Source organism: Camponotus vicinus, unplaced genomic scaffold (assembly GCF_025532165.1).
Source record: "Camponotus vicinus isolate PSW18456_S1 unplaced genomic scaffold, iyCamVici1.0 SCAF_1, whole genome shotgun sequence".
Taxonomy (NCBI): Eukaryota; Metazoa; Arthropoda; class Insecta; order Hymenoptera; family Formicidae; genus Camponotus; species Camponotus vicinus.
In genome coordinates, this window is record NW_028141945.1 from 36,332,883 (window position 1) to 36,354,558 (window position 21,676).

The 21,676-nt window shown below is 37.4% G+C and overlaps 1 protein-coding gene and 1 long non-coding RNA gene across 10 annotated transcripts in view; one reads left to right on the plus strand and one right to left on the minus strand.

Annotated features, from left to right (window-relative positions):
• Positions 1-19,968, plus strand: part of Unc-13 (protein unc13 homolog) — a 92,482-nt gene extending 72,514 nt beyond the window's left edge. For 3 of the 6 annotated variants that reach the window (XM_083087001.1, XM_083087006.1, XM_083087015.1), the window contains 12 exons: positions 4,261-4,402; positions 4,780-5,226; positions 5,753-5,903; positions 7,050-7,784; positions 7,878-8,099; positions 8,181-8,633; positions 8,739-8,870; positions 9,156-9,381; positions 9,691-9,840; positions 11,051-11,155; positions 11,277-11,439; positions 11,522-19,968. In XM_083087001.1, coding sequence (XP_082943127.1) covers positions 4,261-4,402; positions 4,780-5,226; positions 5,753-5,903; positions 7,050-7,784; positions 7,878-8,099; positions 8,181-8,633; positions 8,739-8,870; positions 9,156-9,381; positions 9,691-9,840; positions 11,051-11,155; positions 11,277-11,439; positions 11,522-11,819 — 3,224 coding nt within the window. In that variant the 3' untranslated portion in view covers positions 11,820-19,968. The remainder of the gene's footprint in view (positions 1-4,260; positions 4,403-4,779; positions 5,227-5,752; positions 5,904-7,049; positions 7,785-7,877; positions 8,100-8,180; positions 8,634-8,738; positions 8,871-9,155; positions 9,382-9,690; positions 9,841-11,050; positions 11,156-11,276; positions 11,440-11,521) is intronic. The other 3 variants (XM_083087021.1, XM_083087031.1, XM_083087041.1) reach the window with 2 other exon arrangements.
• LOC145964452 (uncharacterized) overlaps positions 1-21,676 on the minus strand; it is a 160,800-nt gene that overhangs the window by 131,214 nt on the left and 7,910 nt on the right. The gene's annotated exons all lie outside the window — the stretch shown is intronic.

Below are 21,676 nucleotides of genomic sequence, written 5' to 3' on the forward strand. Positions count from 1 at the left end.
CGTTTTCACGAAAGCACTGCCGATAGTGAAATCTGCGAATAAAGTTCTCTCTTCGAGACGTGCGCTTTCACTGCAAATTCGTGTTTCGTGTTTTGAGTTAAAGAAACTTAGTGCGAAACTCTCGACAATCCAGTTGTCTCAAATAATCGAAATCCTCGCTAATGCTTGAGTGAAGAATACAGGAACATTTTCTATACATCTCATTATCACTCAAATATCATCTAAAATTTCGATAATAAAACTATAATAAACATATTTCGGTACTTCTCCTCGTGTTATTCGAAGCTGAACGAAAAATTGCAGATGAGAAAAAAGACAAAGAGTCTTAAACGAGTCATGTGAAATTTATAAATTGCATTTCACGCATCTGACATAATGCACGAGTCGGACGAACGCCAAGAGAGAAAGGCACTTCATTATTTACAATCAGCTGGAAAGATGAACGAGAATATTTGCGCGCATTCCGACGAAGGAAAGTCGATAAACAAAGTCAGTATAGTGAGTTGCAACGAAACTTTTTTGCCTTTCAAAAGCTCCTGGAATATCCAGCGGCGCTCTCCTAGTTTGCCGCTAACGGCGGAAATAGCAAAAAAAAAGAGAGGTCGGAGGTATGAAAAAAGGAGGCTACGGTTGTCCCGGTTGAAACGGAGATAAGTAAATAGGACATATAGCATGAAAAAAAAGAAAATCAGCGGAATGGTTTGCTTTAAACGTGACGTCTTCTCCTTTCCAACCATTTTATTCCTTCCATCATGAGCGTTTCCTTCCTCGCGCCTTTATATACTCCGGCACAATCTTAAATACGCGAAGAGCGATTTTAAATAATGAAAGAAGAAGCAAGAGAGAGAGAAAATTGAGAAATTTCTGAGGTCGAAGTTATTTCAGATATCATGAGTTACTGTCGTCAATTAGTGGTTACTTGATTGTATCTGTCTGCGATTTTTATTTCCATAAAAGAATTATATCAAGAAAAAAGAAACAGCACGATTTTATTCTCGAACTTAAATGTACATTTTACATAGGAATCAAGTGCTACTTTCAACCGTTGGAATGAATAAAGATCGAAATTTAAATATACCGAGAAATGAAACTGGATCAATCTCCTTTTGTACATGGAATGCTAATTCCCTTCGATGTTTCATACGCGAATTTGAGAATAATCTAATTTTGAACGAGCGCTCTTTAGCAAGTTAACGGCCACCACATGGACGAGATGGAAGGAAATGAAGGGTCGAACGGGGGCGCGAATTGTGGTGAAAGAGATAGAACATATGTAACAGTCGGCGCCACTTCCTCTTCCGCTCTAGTAATCAAATCTCTTGACTCACTGAGCGCGAATTAAAATGGCTACGATCTGGCGAGATACCGGCCGCAGATTGCGTTATGGAGGACGAGAAGGGAAAAGCGAAAAGGATCGTGTCTCCGCTGGAGAAAATTCCTTCTTTTACGAGGAAGAGAGAGAGATGATAATAAAAAGGGCGATACATGAGCGCATAATCACCGGAGTACACGCATCGCCGCAGTGTGATCAATTAAAAATTAATTAAGTTCGCAGCTGCAAATACACACGTTAAATTCGCGTTTCACACGAGATTGGATTCGTGTGCGCCGAGTGTGTCGTTCAACACGTAGAATCGATATGCGTTGATAACGATCAACCTCGTAACGCACACGCAAACGAGAAATTATACGTTCGATGCCGATGACAAGTGCGATATTCCGCATCGTATCGCGGTCAGCTGACGTTTCCTTTTTTGAAATCGGATCATGACGCAATGCGAGACATATTGTATCCTTGACCGTTTTCGATTTTAAAAATTATTATATTTGCAAGAATTTCCTATCACAACGGGTCACATAGAATCCAGTTGCGACACGACGACATGTAAAACATGTATAACACATTCATCCCATTGATATCGTGTCATTTAATAACAGGAAATTTTCGACGTTCGAAGCGTTCGGATTTAATTCGGAACGTGTTTTCCGTTTAGAATTATCCGATTTACAGAAAATCGTCTTATATATCGCGTGCAAATTCAAACGAATCGAGTAATTAATTATGCGATATTTAATATGCGATATAATATTCTCGCAATGCGTACCTATTAAATTAATGAGGTTGCAGCATCCGTCTACGTCAGGGAAGTACATACACATTATTGTGCACGACCACAGAGCGTAAAGTTCTGTTGCGCAAATTACAACACACACACATAGACACACAGACATCCCAGACGCGCTTACATACGCGCCGAGACTCTTGACATCTCTCACGAAGTGGATTGTGGCGATGACTCGATGATTAATGAGATTAGGTATGAAATCGACATTCATCGAGGGGGCAGGGAGCATCGACGATCGTCCCCGCTGCATTCGGCGATGCGAATCGCAAAGAGTTAGTAGCATGGGCATGTGATGTCCGTCGATCCAAATCGGAGCACGTATACAACTAATATATATGTGATATATCACAAATACTTATATATAATATATATATATATATATATTTATTTACCTTATGAATATTCCCTTTATGTCTGCAACACATACGTCTATATGTAATTGTACGTATATACATACATGCATACATACATATATATAATATAAAATGATATATATAATGATGTATGATGTATATAATTCACGCCGAGCTTTTGCACGCTTTTAAGATGGCTGTCTATAAAGGATATCGAGTGTCCAGTCCAAATAAATGTTGAGCCTTTGCATGCATCTTCACATGATGTATATATATAATTATTTATAATGACACGAGATGAAAATTAAAGAAGATATTTTCCACATAATTTTGCGAAAACGTCAATCGTAAGACTCGCTACCTATTCATTAATTTGTTATTCGTGTGTACGCATATTTTTGCTCAATTTTAATTCATCGCAAATTTCTCTCCCTTTTACCAAATAAAGTCGAGTATTTTAATTGCGAGTCTGAAGAGTTTTGCAAAAAGTAATGAGTGATTTAATGAAGAAGATACAATGGATGCATCGACTTTTCTCAATTCCTTGAATATTTCGCGATAAAAGCCCTGCGGGACTCGCTATGTTTTTAAACTACCGGTTTTTAATTAAATTCTCACATAAAGCAGAGTCATATTTATTCATACAGCACGTGCGAATAGATGAATATGAAACGTTTGAAAAAAAAATTTCTTCCAGATAGCCCGCTGTCCATTATCCATAAATGCTGGAAGACTTATATCGATGATGAGAAATCGAAACAATTCGTAAATCTATGTATTATTGCATTGATATCCTAAAATAATACAAGAAAAATTATAAACTTTTATTTCTTTCGTAAAAATTTATAATTGTTAAAGAAATTCTCGAAAATTATTAAATAATATTAATAAATATTATAAAAATAAATAATAATAATAAGAATAAAAATAATAATAATAAATGTAATTTATCTGAAATAATAAACGCGAAACAGAGATCGAGGTAGATAAAAATTAAGAATGAAATAACGCTGAGATAGAGGATGTGTATAAAATACACCCGTAAATCAGAATCGGGACGGGATAGTAAAATTTCATTACTTCGCATATGGTGATGCGCGGCTCTGATTTCCTGAGCCATAACCACGCGTTTGTGGCCGATCATCCTGATATTCCTGGAACGATGAGTTGATTTCCCGTCGACGAACGACGAGCCCGCAGGATAGATCGTAATCCTGGCTGCTCGTTTATCGTACTTCTTATAAGTGCGCGAATCTCTGCGAATCTCGCGTCGCTTCTCGAATTCAAGATCTTATATGATACTTTTACTATCGTCAATGCGGTTTTTTTTATTTCCGATATGATTTTCTCGCGATTGCACGGAAAAAAAATATAGTTCCATAAAAATATACGGAAATTGTATGCATATCTGTGATGTGATTCCATTGCTACACGCGAGGCTACGCGTTTATTGATTACAAATGGAAATGCGAAGTTACAAGTTTGTTTTGTTGACAATATTTTTTGTAAAGCCGTGTGAACAGATGTTCCGACGGATATTCGGAATTCTATGTTAGCTTTATTGGATTAAAGCTCCGCAGCCACGTTCTTGGATACTGGCCAGCTGGCAAACTTCGATCCTAATGTTTTCATTCGATTGTCTCGTAATAATCGCATTATATATGCCGCAAAATTGAAATTCTTTACGTTTCCGCAATTGAAAAAATCTCTCACGTGTGAATTCTAGGCACTTTAGTCTAGTAAGTAATAAATCTGATCGCATTCTTCTTCCGCGTCCATAGTGATCAGCGCCCAAGGATTAATCGCCAAAGATAAGAGTGGCACATCCGATCCATACGTGACGGTCCAAGTTGGCAAAGTGAAGAAACGTACGAGGACTATGCCTCGAGAGTTAAATCCAGTATGGCATGAGAAGTTCTACTTGTAAGTAATTTTAACAAGTTTCTCCGCCACGCTCACAGAATATGTAATTTTCTCCAATCTTACTGTAAATTTCCCTAACTTTTCGCGTGACGTCAATTGTCATATTTTCTTCGTACATACTTATTACTGTACATGTACATTATATGTTTACATGTTTACTACCTCAAATATACTTGCTGAAAACACAAGATAACATTTATATAAACATTAGTCATAACGTATGATGATATTTTCATCAGTAAATCACTAATCATTTAAATACTCGAGAGAGAACTCTTTTCTTTCATTTTCAAAAAAATACAAATTAAAGAAAAGATCAAGGTAAAGCGAGCGAGGATCGATTATCAGTCTCATAAAAACCACCAAATTGTTCGCAGCGAGTGCCACAATTCGTCTGATCGGATCAAGGTCCGAGTGTGGGATGAAGATAACGACCTGAAGTCGAAGCTGAGGCAAAAGTTGACGAGGGAGAGCGACGACTTCCTCGGACAGACCATCATCGAGGTCCGGACACTCAGCGGCGAGATGGACGTCTGGTACAATCTGGAGAAGAGGACGGACAAGAGCGCAGTGTCGGGCGCGATTCGACTGCACATCAGCGTCGAGATAAAGGGCGAGGAGAAGGTGGCACCTTATCACGTGCAATATACCTGTCTCCACGAGAATCTCTTCCACAGCCTGTGCGAGGAGAACGGCGGTATGGTGACTCTGCCACAGGCGAAGGGCGACGATGCCTGGAAGGTCTACTTCGATCCTCCCGGCGAGGAGCTCGTTGACGAGTTTGCCATGCGCTACGGCATCGAGAGCATCTACCAGGCGATGACGTGAGTGTCGCTAAAAAATCACTTGCCCTACAATTAATATTTATTAATATTTTCGTTATCATCTCGGAATATTTTTTCGAACGGCAAATTTGAATATCGAGTAAACAACTTTTATTCTCGTTATTAAAATTGAGATTAAAACTAGAAGAGAAATAATTGGAATTGAAATTGCATATTATATATATTTACTTGTGTGAGATTAAAACAGGCAGTGATTTTTTTATTACTTCGAAACTAAAATACAATACATTTTGAATATTTCTAATTTATCGTTATTGTGCTGTAGTGCAATAAAACATTACAGCAACATTAGATATGCATTAAATTTTCTTGTATAACAATTCTTCCGACAGGCACCTTTTTAATCTTCTCTTGAAGAGGTAATTTTTCCATAATGTTATATCTAATTGTAATTAAAATACAGGCAATATCTGCTCTGAGGTAATTATCGTAGCTTCGATCGAGATGATCGATTTTTTAATGCGATTTTGATTCCACATCGTGAACTCGACCTCGTATTTTCCAGGCACTTCCACTGCCTCTCAACCAAGTACCTGTGTCCAGGTGTGCCGGCCGTTATGTCGACTCTCCTGGCAAACATAAACGCGTACTATGCCCACACGACCGCTAGTCCGGCTGTGTCGGCCAGTGATAGATTCGCCGCCAGTAACTTCGGGGTGAGTGCCGGATGTTGAAGGTTGTGCCGTGGTGCGTGGTAGGTCGAAAATGGTCGAGTATGGTAGGTAGGAAAGTGAGGAATGGTTGATGCTTGGACTGCGAGTAGCGAGAAATACTCTTGCAATTTCCTGCCAACCAGCGCAATACGTTATCCCGAGTTGCGTCTCGTATTCTAGACACTTGTGCAAGGATGCGAATCTATTTCCACCTCTATCAATTACGTTCTCACCAGGTCACGAATAAGGGATCAGCTGACGCGAATATTCAAATAATTACTTTGCGAACTTTCGAAAGGGATTAAACGACATATACCCGGCAGCGCCAAGTCACTTCGAGTAAAATTGAAATCTCTTGGCAAAATTGGACATTTAGCGGATTAGAATAGATTCGTCTTTCAAAAGAACTTGACTTTTCATTATAAATTGTGAGACGATAAAATTTAAGTATATAACAAAGTTTAAATATTTGTATAGAATCTAAAAGATCTTCTCATTATAAATTGGTATTCGGATTAAAGTTTCAAGATTGTGTTTATGATTGCATTTTTTATTTTATTGCTCTCTTTCCTAGTCTACTCTTTTCTTAGAGGAAAATTACATGTTAGTTAATTAAGATTTTAATTATGATTTCCTCCGACCGCATTTTTTTTCCATGTAGATTTTACTGGGTAATAGTCAAGACTGGCCAAATGGATTTTCCTAGCGTGAATAGAGAATATGGAAATTTTTTCGCGAACTTTTTTCAGACTATAAATCGACGTTTTTTCGTGCCTTGTAAAACAGCGAACGGTATGTGAGCCTAAATTTCGCATAAAATTTAAATTCGCGAATTTCTTAATTCCGGGAGAGAACGAGTGTTTTTTATATTCCTGAATTATGCATGATATTCTCCCTTCCGAAAATATTACGGCGGAATTTTTCGCGTCCGAAGAAATTCGCCGCGGTTGAAAGTTTCGGACATCGAGATAACCGAAACTCGAGAGAATCTTCACAAAACACGTAGCTACTTTGCATTGGTAAAAAGCTATCGGAATAAAATATAAAAAAAGTCAACGTCAACGTATTTGTTTGAGAAAAAGAAAAATTTATCGCAACTAAATTATATTAATTGGAAAACCGCTTAAATGGATTATCTTCTCGTTGTAGAAAGAGAAATTCGTCAAGCTACTGGACCAGCTGCACAACTCTCTCAGGATCGACCTATCAATGTATAGGAACAACTTCCCGGCCTCAAGCCAAGAGAAACTAATGGATTTAAAGAGCACCGTGGATCTGCTGACGAGTATCACGTTCTTCCGTATGAAAGTCCAGGAACTGTCGAGTCCGCCGCGGGCCAGCACCGTCGTCAAGGACTGCGTGAAGGCATGCCTGCGATCGACCTATCAGTTCCTCTTCGAGAACTGTTACGACCTGTACAATCGGGAGTTCCAGGCGGACCCGAACGAGGCGAAGAGGGACTCGGACGATCACGGGCCGCGGCTGGACTCGCTCGACTTCTGGCACAAGCTGATCGCCTTGATAGTCTCGGTGATCGAGGAGGACAAGAACAGCTATGCGCCCGTGTTGAATCAATTCCCTCAGGAGCTCAACATCGGTCAACTGTCGGCAGCCACAATGTGGTCTCTGTTTGCGGTGGACATGAAGTACGCTCTGGAGGAGCACGAGCAGCAAAGACTGTGCAAGTCCTCGGCCTACATGAATCTACACTTCAAGGTCAAGTGGCTGCACGCCAATTACGTCAAGGACGTGCCGCCGTACAAGGGCGCCGTGCCGGAATATCCGGCCTGGTTCGAGCCCTTCGTTATGCAATGGCTTAACGAGAACGACGATGTCTCGTTAGAATATCTCCACGGTGCCTTTAGTAGAGATAAAAAGGAAGGCGTAAGTGATACGTCATATGAATTTTATCTGCACGAACACATATTTCTGACCTAGAAGCGTTTTTTAATTGGTTCTCTAATTTGCTCCTTACAGTTCCAAAAGAGCAGCGAGCACGTGCTCTTCAGCGTTTCCGTCGTCGACGTCTTCACACAATTGACACAATGCTTCGACGTAGTATCGAAACTCGAGTGTCCAGATCCGGAGATCTGGAAGAGGTACATGAAGAGATTCGCCAAGACCATCGTCAAGGTTCTGGTGGCCTATGCGGATATAGTGAAGAAAGAATTCCCCAGCCATCTGAAGGAAGAACGAATCGTACGTTTTCAAGAATGATATAATCTGCAGAAATTTACGAAGCACGAACTGATTTAATTATAAATCGATTTTATTCCACAGGCATGCATTCTGATGAACAATATCCAACAACTTCGAGTGCAGTTGGAGAAGATGTTCGAATCAATGGGTGGCGACAAGCTCGAGGAAGACGCAGCAAATATATTGAAGGAATTACAACAACAGCTGAACGGCGCGCTGGATGATCTGGCCATGCTCTTCGCGATTAGTTTGGAGCCGCGAATAACAGTTTCTGTTAGAGAGTTAGGAGATCTTTTGTTAGCTATCAAAGGTGGAGGGCAGGTAACTTTGTCGCAGCCGGCTCAAAGAAACAACGTTACTGCAGAAGCTGACGATGTTTTGAGGCCGCTCATGGTCTTACTCGACGGTAGTCTATCTTTGTACGCCGAGTCGTGCGAGAAGACGGTATTGAAGAGGCTATTGAAAGAATTGTGGAAGATAGTTATGAGAATTTTAGAGAAAACCGTCGTTTTGCCACCTATGACGGATAAGAGTGTACGTTTATCGCGTTATAATTAAGTTTTTTACATTATAATTATAATTAAATCGATAAAGTATTAATAACGTGTTTTTATGATTAATATTTTTCATCTCTTGCAGATGATGTTCAAGAACTTGACAGATAATGCTAAAAATCTCGCTGCTAACGCTAAGATAGAAGATATGTCGAAGTTGTTTAAAAATCATATGGCCGGGAAACCCGATGTGAAAAATGCTCTTAGCGGAGTTATGGTAATAAAAATAAAGTATTTAAATTATATATATATATATATATATATATATATATATATATACGAAATCATGACAATAAAAATAAGTTATTTAAATTACATATATATATCTATATTTAAATTTAGGAGTTAAGGTAACAAAAATAAATTATTTAAATTAGATATATATCTACACGGAATTGTAGTAATAAAAATAAATTATTTATAAATTACATATATATCTATTTAAATTTATGACAAACTTGTTTTGCGACTATTGTTAATAAGACCATCCTTGTCTCTCCAGGATATCTCCAAGGAAGTGGAAAAGAATCTTTCGCCGAAGCAATGCGCGGTTCTCGACGTCGCCTTAGACACGATTAAACAATACTTCCATGCCGGTGGTAATGGCTTGAAGAAAACATTCCTGGAAAAATCGCCGGAACTGCAGAGCCTCCGTTACGCACTGAGTTTGTACACACAAACAACGGACACCCTCATCAAAACCTTCGTTACTTCGCAAATCAACCAAGGTACATCACTTCGAGTTTATCGTTTGCGTAACAAATTTATATATTATATATATAATATATATTATATTTATATATTATTATAAGCTGTAATAATTATTATTTTTATATGTGTTTTTTTACTACATTGTGAACGTAATCGCGATAAGAGATAATCAGGAACACTCGATAGTCAGACAACACAAACGATATATTCTAATAACACATTACATTACACGATCCGTCGCGCGAACAACGTGTAAAGAATCGATATATATCGGCGTATGCGTTTTTTACACTCACATTACGACGTAATGAAAATTGTCGGGACAGTGCCGCTGAACAACGCGTCAACGCTACGTCAGCGTCAGCGTTCGATGAGCAGCGAGAGAGCTGACGAAGGGGAAGGAGCCGAGGGTATGGAAAGCCTCGAGGAACCCCTTCGGCAGAGCAAGCCCTCTCTTCGTCGAGAGAGCCGACAAGGTACCCACAGAGCAGACCTTAGTAGGTCGCGGGAGGTGTCAGGAAAGGACTTTTAGGTCGTAGTGAACTGATCGTTGCGTCGAGACGTCTTTCGAGATATGATTTATGTCCTTCGATATCCACGTTTTTTTTCTACTTTCAAATATCCATTTAATTAGTAAAGAAATAATTTTCTCGGTTGAAAATTTTACCCTTGTATCAACTTTATTCGTTCGTCGAAGGAAGAAAAATATTTCAAAGATGTCTTGATGTTTCGATAGCTGTGTTAGGAAGCTGTGCTGTTATCACTGCCGCTGCTGCTACTGCCGCCACTCTTGCTGCTACTACTATTACTACTGATAATTTTAGCGATCCACAAAATGTCTCTCTTTCGATGTTTTTTTCAACACGACGCTTTGGACACATATATACACACATATATGAAGAAAAGTCTGTCATTTGACCACTTGATCACCTGTAATCATTTGTACATGATTTTCTTACGAGCGTCATTGCCTAGCGCTACATGTCACTTTATTTTTACAATGAAGATTCAAAAGAACGAATATTCTCAAAGAAAGGATAAATCACTCACATTATGGACACTTGTATCACCCGAATTGAAATTTTACCCGTATTTTTAACTTCAATTTTCTCAATATTTATGGATTTCGATAGGTTTATTTTATATAAGAATGGAACTCTTACTTTATATATTTAATGAACTAACAATTTCTTATTTGAAGATTTAAAAGAGCAACTTTCGACAAAACTATAGATTAAATAATTTCAAAAAAAGATAACTGGGCTGTTTAAAGTAGATGTTAAATTGAAAATTGAAATGAAAAGTAGAAGAAAAATTTCGATTCGGGATGCACACTAAATTTTCCGAGCTGGAATTCTCCGAACACTATAAATTACTTATTGCAAAATCAATGAAATCATTTAAAAGTCTATCACACACCGTGTGATAGACGCACACAAAAATTTTACATGGGCTGACTTCGTCTTCTCTGATAATTATGCTGACGAGAATCAACAAGTACCTAAGCTGCTTATTATCAGAGCATGTAATCTGCTCTAGAAATAGAAAATCGAGATTAGATTCTTAGCCTTAGTCTCAAATCGTAGCATCAGATAGAATTAGACGAAGTCCGCGTAGTATATAGATGCATATTCTGGCTTCATGGCATCGTACACGAACTTAAATTCTGACTATGATTTTTTTAAGTTCCAGATACCGCCGGTTCAGATGAAGGTTCGGTAGGCGAGGTGAGCATCCAGGTGGATCTCTTCACACATCCGGGAACGGGAGAACAGAAAGTCACCGTCAAAGGTACGTTTACGGTCTCGCCAAATTAGTAAAAGCAATCTTATATGCATTTGGCAATCGATAATGCAAATTAATAGTTTACTTTTTAATTTATCAATAATATAATGAAAATAAAATTTTTTAGTTGTCGCCGCGAACGATTTGAAGTGGCAATTAGCGACAGGTATGTTCAGACCGTATGTTGAGGTGAATCTGATCGGCCCGCATCTCACTGGCAAGAAGAGAAAACAGTCAACAAAATCAAAGAGCAATAACTGGTCGCCGCAATTCAACGAAAGCTTCGACTTGTAAGCGATGCAATTTTTAGACAATTATTAAGAAAGAATTTTGACAAAATTCTATCAACACTTGTCTTATCTTTGTTCTCAGCATGATCGGTAACGAGCAACAACAGCTGGACTTTTACGAGCTGCATATTTGCGTGAAAGATTATTGCTTCGCGAGGGAGGATAGACTCGTTGGCGTCGCGGTGATGCAGCTCAAAGACATCGTCGAGGAGGGTTCGTGTGCGTGCTGGCTGTCGCTCGGCAAGCGCATCCAGATGGACGAGACCGGCTGGACGATCCTGCGCATTCTCTCGCAGCGCAACAACGACGAGATCGCCAAGGAGTTCGTGAAGCTCAAGAGCGATATCAGGCAGGAGACACCGCTGCCGAACCCTACCTGAGGAGATGCGGCGCCGCGTTAATAAGCCGACTGCGAAGCGACTCGAGTACTTCGAGCTTGGAAAGAGCTCGAAGAGAAGGAGGAAGAAGAGGAAGAGGAGGAGGAACAGGAGGCCGTCCAAAGGGAGTTAGCATATTCGATGCCTATGGTGCCACGAGCGAACGAAATCTTTCACGACTAATTTCGCGAGAAAGAGAGAGAGAGAGAGGGAAAGAAAGAAAGATGTAATTCGCGCAATTCACATGACGAAAACGATTATACCCGAAACCTTCCGCCCTTCTCCGCTACGAGACACAATGCCGGGGAGGAACGATCCTAGGCAGCAGGATGTGATTTATCGTGAAATTTCCTCCCTCCGGCTTTCCTCGCACCGCAGAATTCGGTCGAGTTTGGTATTCCTCTCCCTTTTTTACGTCTTACATACATATACATACATACGTACATATATACATGCACATATATATATATATATATATACAGAGCTTTAACCCCGTCCCTGGACAGCGACGATGAGCACCGGGAACCACCCACAGATCCCGAACTAGGACGACGAGCTAGGTCAACAATCCCGCGTGGCTCGGCGTTCGTCCGGCATACAATAAGGAAAGAAAAAAAAGGAGAATTTCTCCCATCCAGATTTACGAAAAGTTAAAATAATCGAGGAAGAATAGAGCTTGACAGCGACGACGACGATGACGAGAGACGCTTTAATACTATATAAGACATAAGAGACACATCGGACTCTTGTTCGTGCGAATGCCGCAGGTGAGAGAGGGGAGGAAGGGAGGAGAGTGTTCGCGAGACGAGAAAACGCGAAACGTGAAAATAGTGCTGCCAGTATGCAATATATTTGGTAATATTCGTAACGTAAAATAGGACGAGAGAGATTAAAACACCGCGAAAAGAACTGAAATACGGTGTTTTTTCGCACAAAACGCGATGTTACTCTCTCGATCGGACGCGCCGCCGTTCGCCGAAAGACTGACCTCGAGGAGGGAGGAAACGAAGAGGAGACGAAAAGGGCGGATCCAGCGTATGCAGGATTATTGATTATGCAGAACGAAGAGGATCGCAACAAAAAAAAAAAAATACGAAATTCATAATACACACGTAACACACATACACGCGCTCGCGATACGACCGCGTCGTTTCTAGGCCGTTTGTTCGGGAAGACGAGTTTACTGTAGATACGTGAAAACATTGTTGACGAAAAAAGGTTTTTCTAAATATACAGTTTAAATGTAGCATTGCGTACGACCAAATAGGCACGTCCTGTGACGTCACTCAGCGACGTGCCGTTAGTAATAAAAACAAAAAAAAGTTAGTAAGGCATTGTAATTGTAAAGTAACGTTTTATTCGTATAAGATTATACCAGAGATGGATCGTCTGACTGCTGCTGATGTTATTGCCGCTGTTGCGAATGATGATGCCGAGATTCGTCCGAAAGCTTCGAGAGTTACGTAAGCGCGTGACGATTCCAGACCGAGCGATCGATACGCGATAGATCGATATCGCCGCTCGCGTCTCCGACAATCGTTTGCGTGTATTCACGTAACAGAGAGGGTAAGAGTCCCGGATATATCCGACGACTTGTGTTCCGAAAACGAGTTCACCTTCTACGAACCGGCGATCGTGCGAGCTCTAAAAATTAAACTTTACACCCTTGTAATTAGTACTGTCGAATGCTATTCGAGTACTCGGGGATATTTCGGGGCTGTTATCCGAGTGATTGATCGGTATTGCTCGTGGGTAACTTTGACTTGGATAAAACCCGACATCTCTTCGAGATCTATATTCGTGAATCTTGAATCGGTGCTACTCGTAGTGCGCGCAAAGTAATCATACCGTAGCTCTTGATTCTGTCTCTAGCGATCGCTGCTTCTTACGCGTCTCTCTCGAAATATCATGTATCGAGAGTAGACGTTGAAACTGCTAAACTATTCCTATTAACGCTATTAGCTTCATCTTCTGTACGTCTTGTCTCGTACTATACTTGTACATAGCGGACGTTCGCCTGTTCGTAGGGATGCGTATACGCGCGATATTGTCTCCGTCGATCTCTCTTACCGAGAAATTCATATCGAGACGAAGGAGTGTCCTCTCGAGAACGATCGCGATACCTTCTTCGTGATATTTGCGATCGTACGAAGCTTTGGTCGGATCCCTCCGTGAGAGAAACACAAATGCACGCAATCTCGTATTCGATGAATCTAATCATCGCCCAGCCCGTGCAGAGCCGGGCAGGTACAACACAACTCCGGAGAGATTACGCTATATTCAAAAGTTTCTACTACGTAGTACGTCTAGATTATACTTACGTATTGTGTATAGTGTCTAAATTGCTGATGTAGCTGCGAGCGCGGGATTTTCGATCGGCAAAGAAAGAAAGAATCGAGTACAACTTAAAAAAAATAAACGTCCGATCAACACGCAGATACACATACACAAACATACACACGTCTCAGCTGCAGATGCTTTCCAAATTTGAGTGTGTATGTCGAAACATCGCATCATGAAAAAAATTGAAGGATCTTATGCAACAGTGATGTTACCTACCTCTTTGAGAACTTTCGTGAAAGAATTAATCTTAAAGTTAAGAAAAATAAATTAATATTAATTAATTATAGATAATATCATTTATATTCGTTAAATTTAAAATCGAATGGGAGACAGATTCTATATATATCGGGACATTGATATTTCAAAATATCCTCTACGATCATACAAGACATTTAGAATCATATTAGAATCTTGCTAGAGCGTTTCAACTTCAATTTCATGATCGATTTGAAGAAAGCACCTGCATCTGCATCTGTCGCCGATGTTGTCGGAAATTCAAGCAGGAAAGAAAAACACGGGTCCGCGACCTCGCCACCATCTTCATTTGTAAAAGTGTCTATTTTCTCCGCTGCCTAACTAAGTACATTATTGAATACAGAAGGGCTGGCGAATTCGGCATCCAGATCGATCTCGTCGACGAACACGTCCGGACAATATCTCGTTCGATCAAATTGATCGAAAAAAATCTCGATCGACGCGATTATCGACGGGATCGGTCGCTAATTTTTCCTCCTACTCTCCGCTTCGATTAATATATCTCTTCTTAAGCTTAAATGAAAATATCTCGTGTATTCTGTGATAATTACCCCTTAAAGAGGACACTAAAACACGCTACACCGTACACGCACAAAGAATAACAAGACATACACACGTACGAAGGAGACAAAGTCCGCTTATGCGGAACAAGGAAATTGTACAGAAACTCTGAACAGACATAAACAAAGATAGATACGTCATTACACCGATCCCAAACATATAGCAACAGTATTCTTCTTCTTTAAACACATTCCCATGTTTCTATTCTCTGTAATCATTAAACGTCCGAGGAATGTTGTCGGGATGGTAACGGAAGACTATAAAAAGAGATATACATGTATATACTACGTACGTATATAGAGTGTGTGATCCAGGCTCGCCTTCACTTCCTTGCATCTACCGATCCTGTGACCAATTCGCAGTTGATTTCTCCTTAGCGAAAGATTTGATCCTTTTCCACGACTTTCTAATGTCAAATACATCTTAAGCCTCTCAAATAAAAATGCTGTGAAAGTAAAATTCACTTCGAATTGAATAAAATTTAAGGCTCCGCCGTTCGTTGAAATTCTTAGACTTTTTATCGTCTTGCAGTTCAAAAGTTATCGCTACCTTGACGGTTTTTGTTAAGGAAAAATACACGAAATTGAGTCGAAGAGTCCGTAGATACAGGGTGCGTGGAACCTGAGACACCCTGTATCGCGTTTAACAAATTGCAATGATTTCATCAGCCGCAAGGAGATACGGATATATAAAAAGATAAGGGACGCAAAAGTATGCAGTGCATAACGATAATAACGTACACGTTTGGCCTCAAAAATTCAATCAACGATTAAATACAACTGACGCGAAAAAAAAATAATTCAGGAACTTTAAGAATTCGATTCTTGCGATCAAAGCTCTGGAAAAATAACGTGTGTCATATATTTAATAGATTTATAATTCAAATGACATATATCATATTTAATAATCTATTTTATATCATATTAATTAAATATTTGATATACATCTAATAGAATTTTTTGTAGATTTTTTGCTAAAATCCTTTCTAAAATCTGTTTTTTATAATTATAATATAATATAATTATAATATAATTGTTTTTTATAATTACGTACATTATGTATAATTCTTGGTTCTCCAAATTGCGAGACTCAACTTTTATAAGTGATATTTTTGGTGAGATTAAATTCTGTCTCAAAAGATCAAAGACAAGTTTATTGATGAAATGTATGCAGACTGATCCACCGTTACTTTTCATATTCTTTCGATGACAAAAAACTTCAAAGAGCTTCAAAAAAGCTTTAATAGAACGAGGTCAAATACTTCGATTACTTTCTTGTTTGTGTTGAAGAGACTCTTGCCGCAAACTTTTGCGTCCGGTCGAATCGAGGTGAATCAAGACCAAAACTTCAAGCCAGATTTTAAACCGCTGTAAGCGAGACGCGTTAACAGAGGGATGAAAGAGAGAAACGAAGAAAAAATTATCGAGAGGAAAAAAATACACAACTGTTGACAATACTATGCTTGAGAATCGTATGACACATATGTGTAATGTACCTAATAAATATTTAAAACAATACGGGAGATGTTTGTGTTTCGTAAATAAAAGCGTAAAATTGGAAACGATGTATACTCGCGCATAACTTTTGCGCGAATTACCGCGAGGTTTATTAGGTAATTGCGTCTAATGAGCAGTAAGAAGCAACTTTGTCGTTCCACAGAGAGCACTGTTACTGTCGAGACAATTTATCAAGAAAAGAAAAATAAAAAAAGAAAAAAGGAGAAGAAAAAGGAGAGAAATTTCAAGGAGACACCGTCGCTAAGCTTCAAAACAATTGTATATCCGAGTATGAAACACGCACATTCGACACAAAGAATATCTATTTACTGTGAGAGAATCGAATCTCTCTTCGGTAATGCACATGTTTCGTTTTTTCGTTCATCTACGAGTTGTTTTCCAGCGAAATGGATACGTATATGTATATAATACCACACACAATATATACAAAACATATAGCTACACATACACACACACACACACACACACACACACACGTGCATACATATGGGCGAAATTGCACTTGTGTAATTTCACATTCACACGATCGAAACTCCGAATGCACGCGTCGTCGTTACATTCCTCATCCGTGAAAGCGAATCATCATTATCATTATCATCATCATCATCATCATCATCATCATTATCGCGGATGACGGCAAATACCGATAATGTTCCGATATTGTTAATCGATTCGCTGGATTTAATTCATCGTATCGAACAATTGTACGATTCGGACAAGCGTATTGCCTCTCGAAATCCTGACAATCCTAGTGACATCAATGCATAGCAAGACGCGATCACGGAGGATATCGATTTGTATCAATCGCATCGTTCAATTAAAGATAGAGATCCATATACACGACTCGCCTCATCTTAAGAATATATCGCGCGTCATTCACTAGTACTGCGTGCCGCTTATAGTTAGCAAATGAAAGACTTAGAGGCGTGAATCTCTTTCTCTTGGGTTATAAATTTTATTTCGTACATGTACGTTGGAGAGAAAGAGAATTATCGATTCTCTTATCGATCGATTCGTTAACTATTCCATGTTAATATCGAACGTGAGATCTATATAAATATCGTATGACCAATATTAAGATTCGATTTAACGTAAATGCGGTTGTTTAACTTCTGCACAACGTTGATGTTAAAAGACATCTTCTATATATTTTCAGCGTTAACTGTACGATGAGAACACGGTTCCAATTATTTGTTATTTATATTTATTCGATGGATCTGTAAATATATAGAGAATAATTGAATGTACGGAGAAGAAGTATGATATGAAAGTGAAAGTTATTAAATAGAAGGGATTCAATCCAAGAATAATTAATTAGTTAATTAGGGGGAAATATTGTAATAACGGAACGAGAGAGAGAGCGAGAGCGAGAGAGAGAGGGGGAGGGGGAGGGGGGAGGGGAAGAGGATTTAGAGCTATATCATCGTTGAATCATTGCATCATGTGCCATATCATCGCATTATATATCAGAGAGGAAAAAAAGAAAAAGAATTTAAATATTATTATTAAGTTTAAGTCTTACACGCGCGTAGTTAGATAGACGGCCATATACATATGCATATACATATACATATACAGAGTGTGACAGAATCATGCGAGTAGAAATCTGGCATGTATACAATATTCGTTTGACTAACTGTGATTTGTTGCTGATCTTTGTTCGAAAGGGATATAATATCCTATATATATAATATATATATAATTGCAGATGAAGATGCGAGAGGTAGATGAATAAAGAAACTCTATATAATTTTATTTGAGGAAAAAGTAGCATGAAAAAAGCTAATATAATTAATGAATATTATAAAATATTCATTGTGTAGTAATCATAAAAATGTTTAATTTGATTTTAAATTGGACTGTAAAACTGTTTACAAACTCAAGACATATAAATATGATACAATATATGCACCTTTCTTATTCATTTGCCTCTTACATGTATATAAAGACAATTTTTGCCGCACCAACTGCTCACAAACATCGACCATCACTATCTACTCGCAATCGAATTGCTTCGACTCTCGATCGGGGATCTCGAGATTTTCGATTCAGCGGAAGACGAGGGAAATAATCATTAGTGAATTTATTCATTCAATCGTCATCCTCATCGTCATGATAAGCGAGTCATTACGTCGAAGCGTCCGTTCGCAGTTATCCGCGAATGCCCTTTGTAATCTAATTTTCTCGCATTGACAGTACACACGCACATGTAAGATATTATCGCATCTCGATCGTATAATCACAGAATATATTGCACATACGACTGCACATATTATATACATATTTACACACAAGTGTGTATATATACATTATATATACATATACATATACATATATATATATATATATATATATATATATATATATATAATATATACATAATCATGTCTGTTGCTATCTCATTCGCTCGATCGATTAAAATAATTTTGACGATTTCAACAAATATTTCGCTACAATTTCTTAGTTTATTTCACTCCATCTCTTTACTACATATCACATCGTATCTGAAACTCAAAGACAAACTCTAGTTTTCCATTCATATTTTTTTCCAATATTTTTTCTCATATAATCCTCCCTCTATCTTTTAATATTTTTATGTTTAGTCTCGACAGTCTCTTCTGAGAATTATCTGATAAGAAATATTGCTTCTTTTATTATAGATAATTCTTGAATTAAGATTTTATGTACGGTAAGCACAGACTTTTATATATTAGAAGTCTGTGACAGAGTCAGCATACAATATTATGGGTAAAGATCAACATATATTTTAGCCATTTCTTTGCAATTTGTATGAAAAGTAAAATAGTATTTATTTTTTAATTGCTAGATAATGCTTTCAATTTTATTGCCAGTAATGAGTTTTTATCCCTTCCTAAAATAAAAATATGCACTTATGAAAACATCAAAAAAATTAATTAATTATTAATTATAATCTAATCAGTTAAATTAATTATTAGTTAAATTTATTATATCGGTTAAACCATTTCTTTCCGATGATTTTGCAAGATTCTAAAAAACCGCGTCTCGTTATCGTCATTCGTACTTCCATATATAACCAGATTTTGGAATATCTACTAATCCTAAAATCGGAATTTATTCTGTATACAATGGACCTCGAAATATACTAATACGAGGCTCTGATCCACTATAACGAGGTAATCTACTTCTGTCAAATTCAGAGCCCTAGCGGCCGCATGTGGCTTGCACGAATATCAATTGTTCATATATGATTCGTCAGCTCAATAATGCCTTAAGTACAGTTAGTTCTTTTCCTTAGCTCGACATGGATAGAAACGCAATGTATTCGGAAAATATGAGTTGCTGCGAAATTCACGCAATTATTTTGAAAAATAAAGATGAATCGCGTTCTGGATTATTTAATCGACTTATTTAATTTAAGTGAAGATGGAAAAAACTATCAGTTTATATGAGAATGCATTTTTTTCATATGTACTTTAATAAATGGAGAAATAGCATGCGTATTAATAAACGTTTCTTATGTCAAAATAAAACATGGTTAAATCAAGAGATAAAACTTCCGCCTTGTGTGTATCGAAGTCTTCCCAACTTAATCTAATCTTTCCCAAAGAATAATTATTACTGAAAAAAATATGAAGTAAAATTGCAATCTTTACTCAATCATACTTGTGTGACAGATTTCATCCTCAATTATTTTTCTAGTTCTCCTATTTGTAATTATTTAACATTAATTTACATAAGATTTTGAACAGGAATGAATAACAGAAATTAGTAGCCGAAAACGAATAATAATATCATGATATGCTGCAACACTTAAACAGAAGTTCTTGGCATAAAACAATTAGATTTTAAACATTGCGTGTTGGCCCAATATGTCAACAAAAATTAAATCAAAACTAAGCATAACATGACATGCTATATCGGTAGAATATCGTCAGAAATTGAACTTATCTGCAAACGTGACAGCAGAAATCAAATGGCCTGCTATTACAATATAAGAGTAAAAACGCGGCAAGAATAGAATGTAATATATTTTATCAACTGTTGAAGATAAAGAAATTGAGCATAGTCTATTGCACCGACAAGGTACTGTTAAAGATAAGTCTTACGAGTACTTGCATAGATTGAAAAATCCGCTGTATGCTAACACTATCTCAGGATATATAAGAAGTAAAGTAAGAAGTAATAAATATAATTGATAATAATAGAAATGAATGAGAAAGAAAATTATTATATCTGTGAAATATACTTTAATCTAAAGTTAGCACAGCCACTAAAAAAAAATTTTAAAAACACACGATATATTTCTTTAGTCCTAATTTATTATTAATTAGTTGCTCTATTCGATTTTTTGCTCCATTTTTAAACTCTGAAAACCACTCGCAAAATTATCCCATATTAAAAAAGTATTATAAAATTGAGAATTAATCAGATATCTCGATCGATAACATTTCAATGATTTTATTGTCATTTTTAATAAATCCGATTTTATTGCTCCACGTTTGCCTTAAAAAATCGACCCGAACGAGTGGCTGTGCCAACTTAATAGACGTTTCTTTGCAAAATTCTGTATATTTACTCTTTATTTTTTTGTCTACTTCTGTAGTTATAATCATTTTCTCTATTTTTTTGTCTGCTCCTGTATTTCTACTTATCTTTCCTATTTCTTTATCTGCTGTTATATTTTCTCCGGCTAAATCGGAAAAAAAGAATAATTATCTATATAATTTCTTTTAACAATATACATATACAAATATATTTAATATTACTTTTAATGTTAATGAATGTTAATTCCATAATATAATATATATGTAAATTTCATTCTTTTTGATTGTACATTTACAAACAAATTGAGTACTTGTTTGCATATTAGTAGAAAAAAAGATATTAGAAAAAAGCTTAGGGGCTAATTTTACACTCAAAGTTCAAATTTTGCCAAAATCTTTTCATAATGGACTTATTATAGGCATAATAAATTTTTGTTTGAATATTTACACACCATTTGAATTTTGGTTTATATTTAATTCTTACTTTTTTTTGTTTTAGAGGAAGATTTTATAAAAAATTTGAACTTCTTTTGAGTGTGAAACAAGCGCCCTACTTTTTTTCTTAATACATATCTTTATTTCTACTTATATGCAAACGAAAACTCAATTTGCCTGTAAATGTGTAAACGAAAATCTATGGATTAAGCCTGTTACGAAA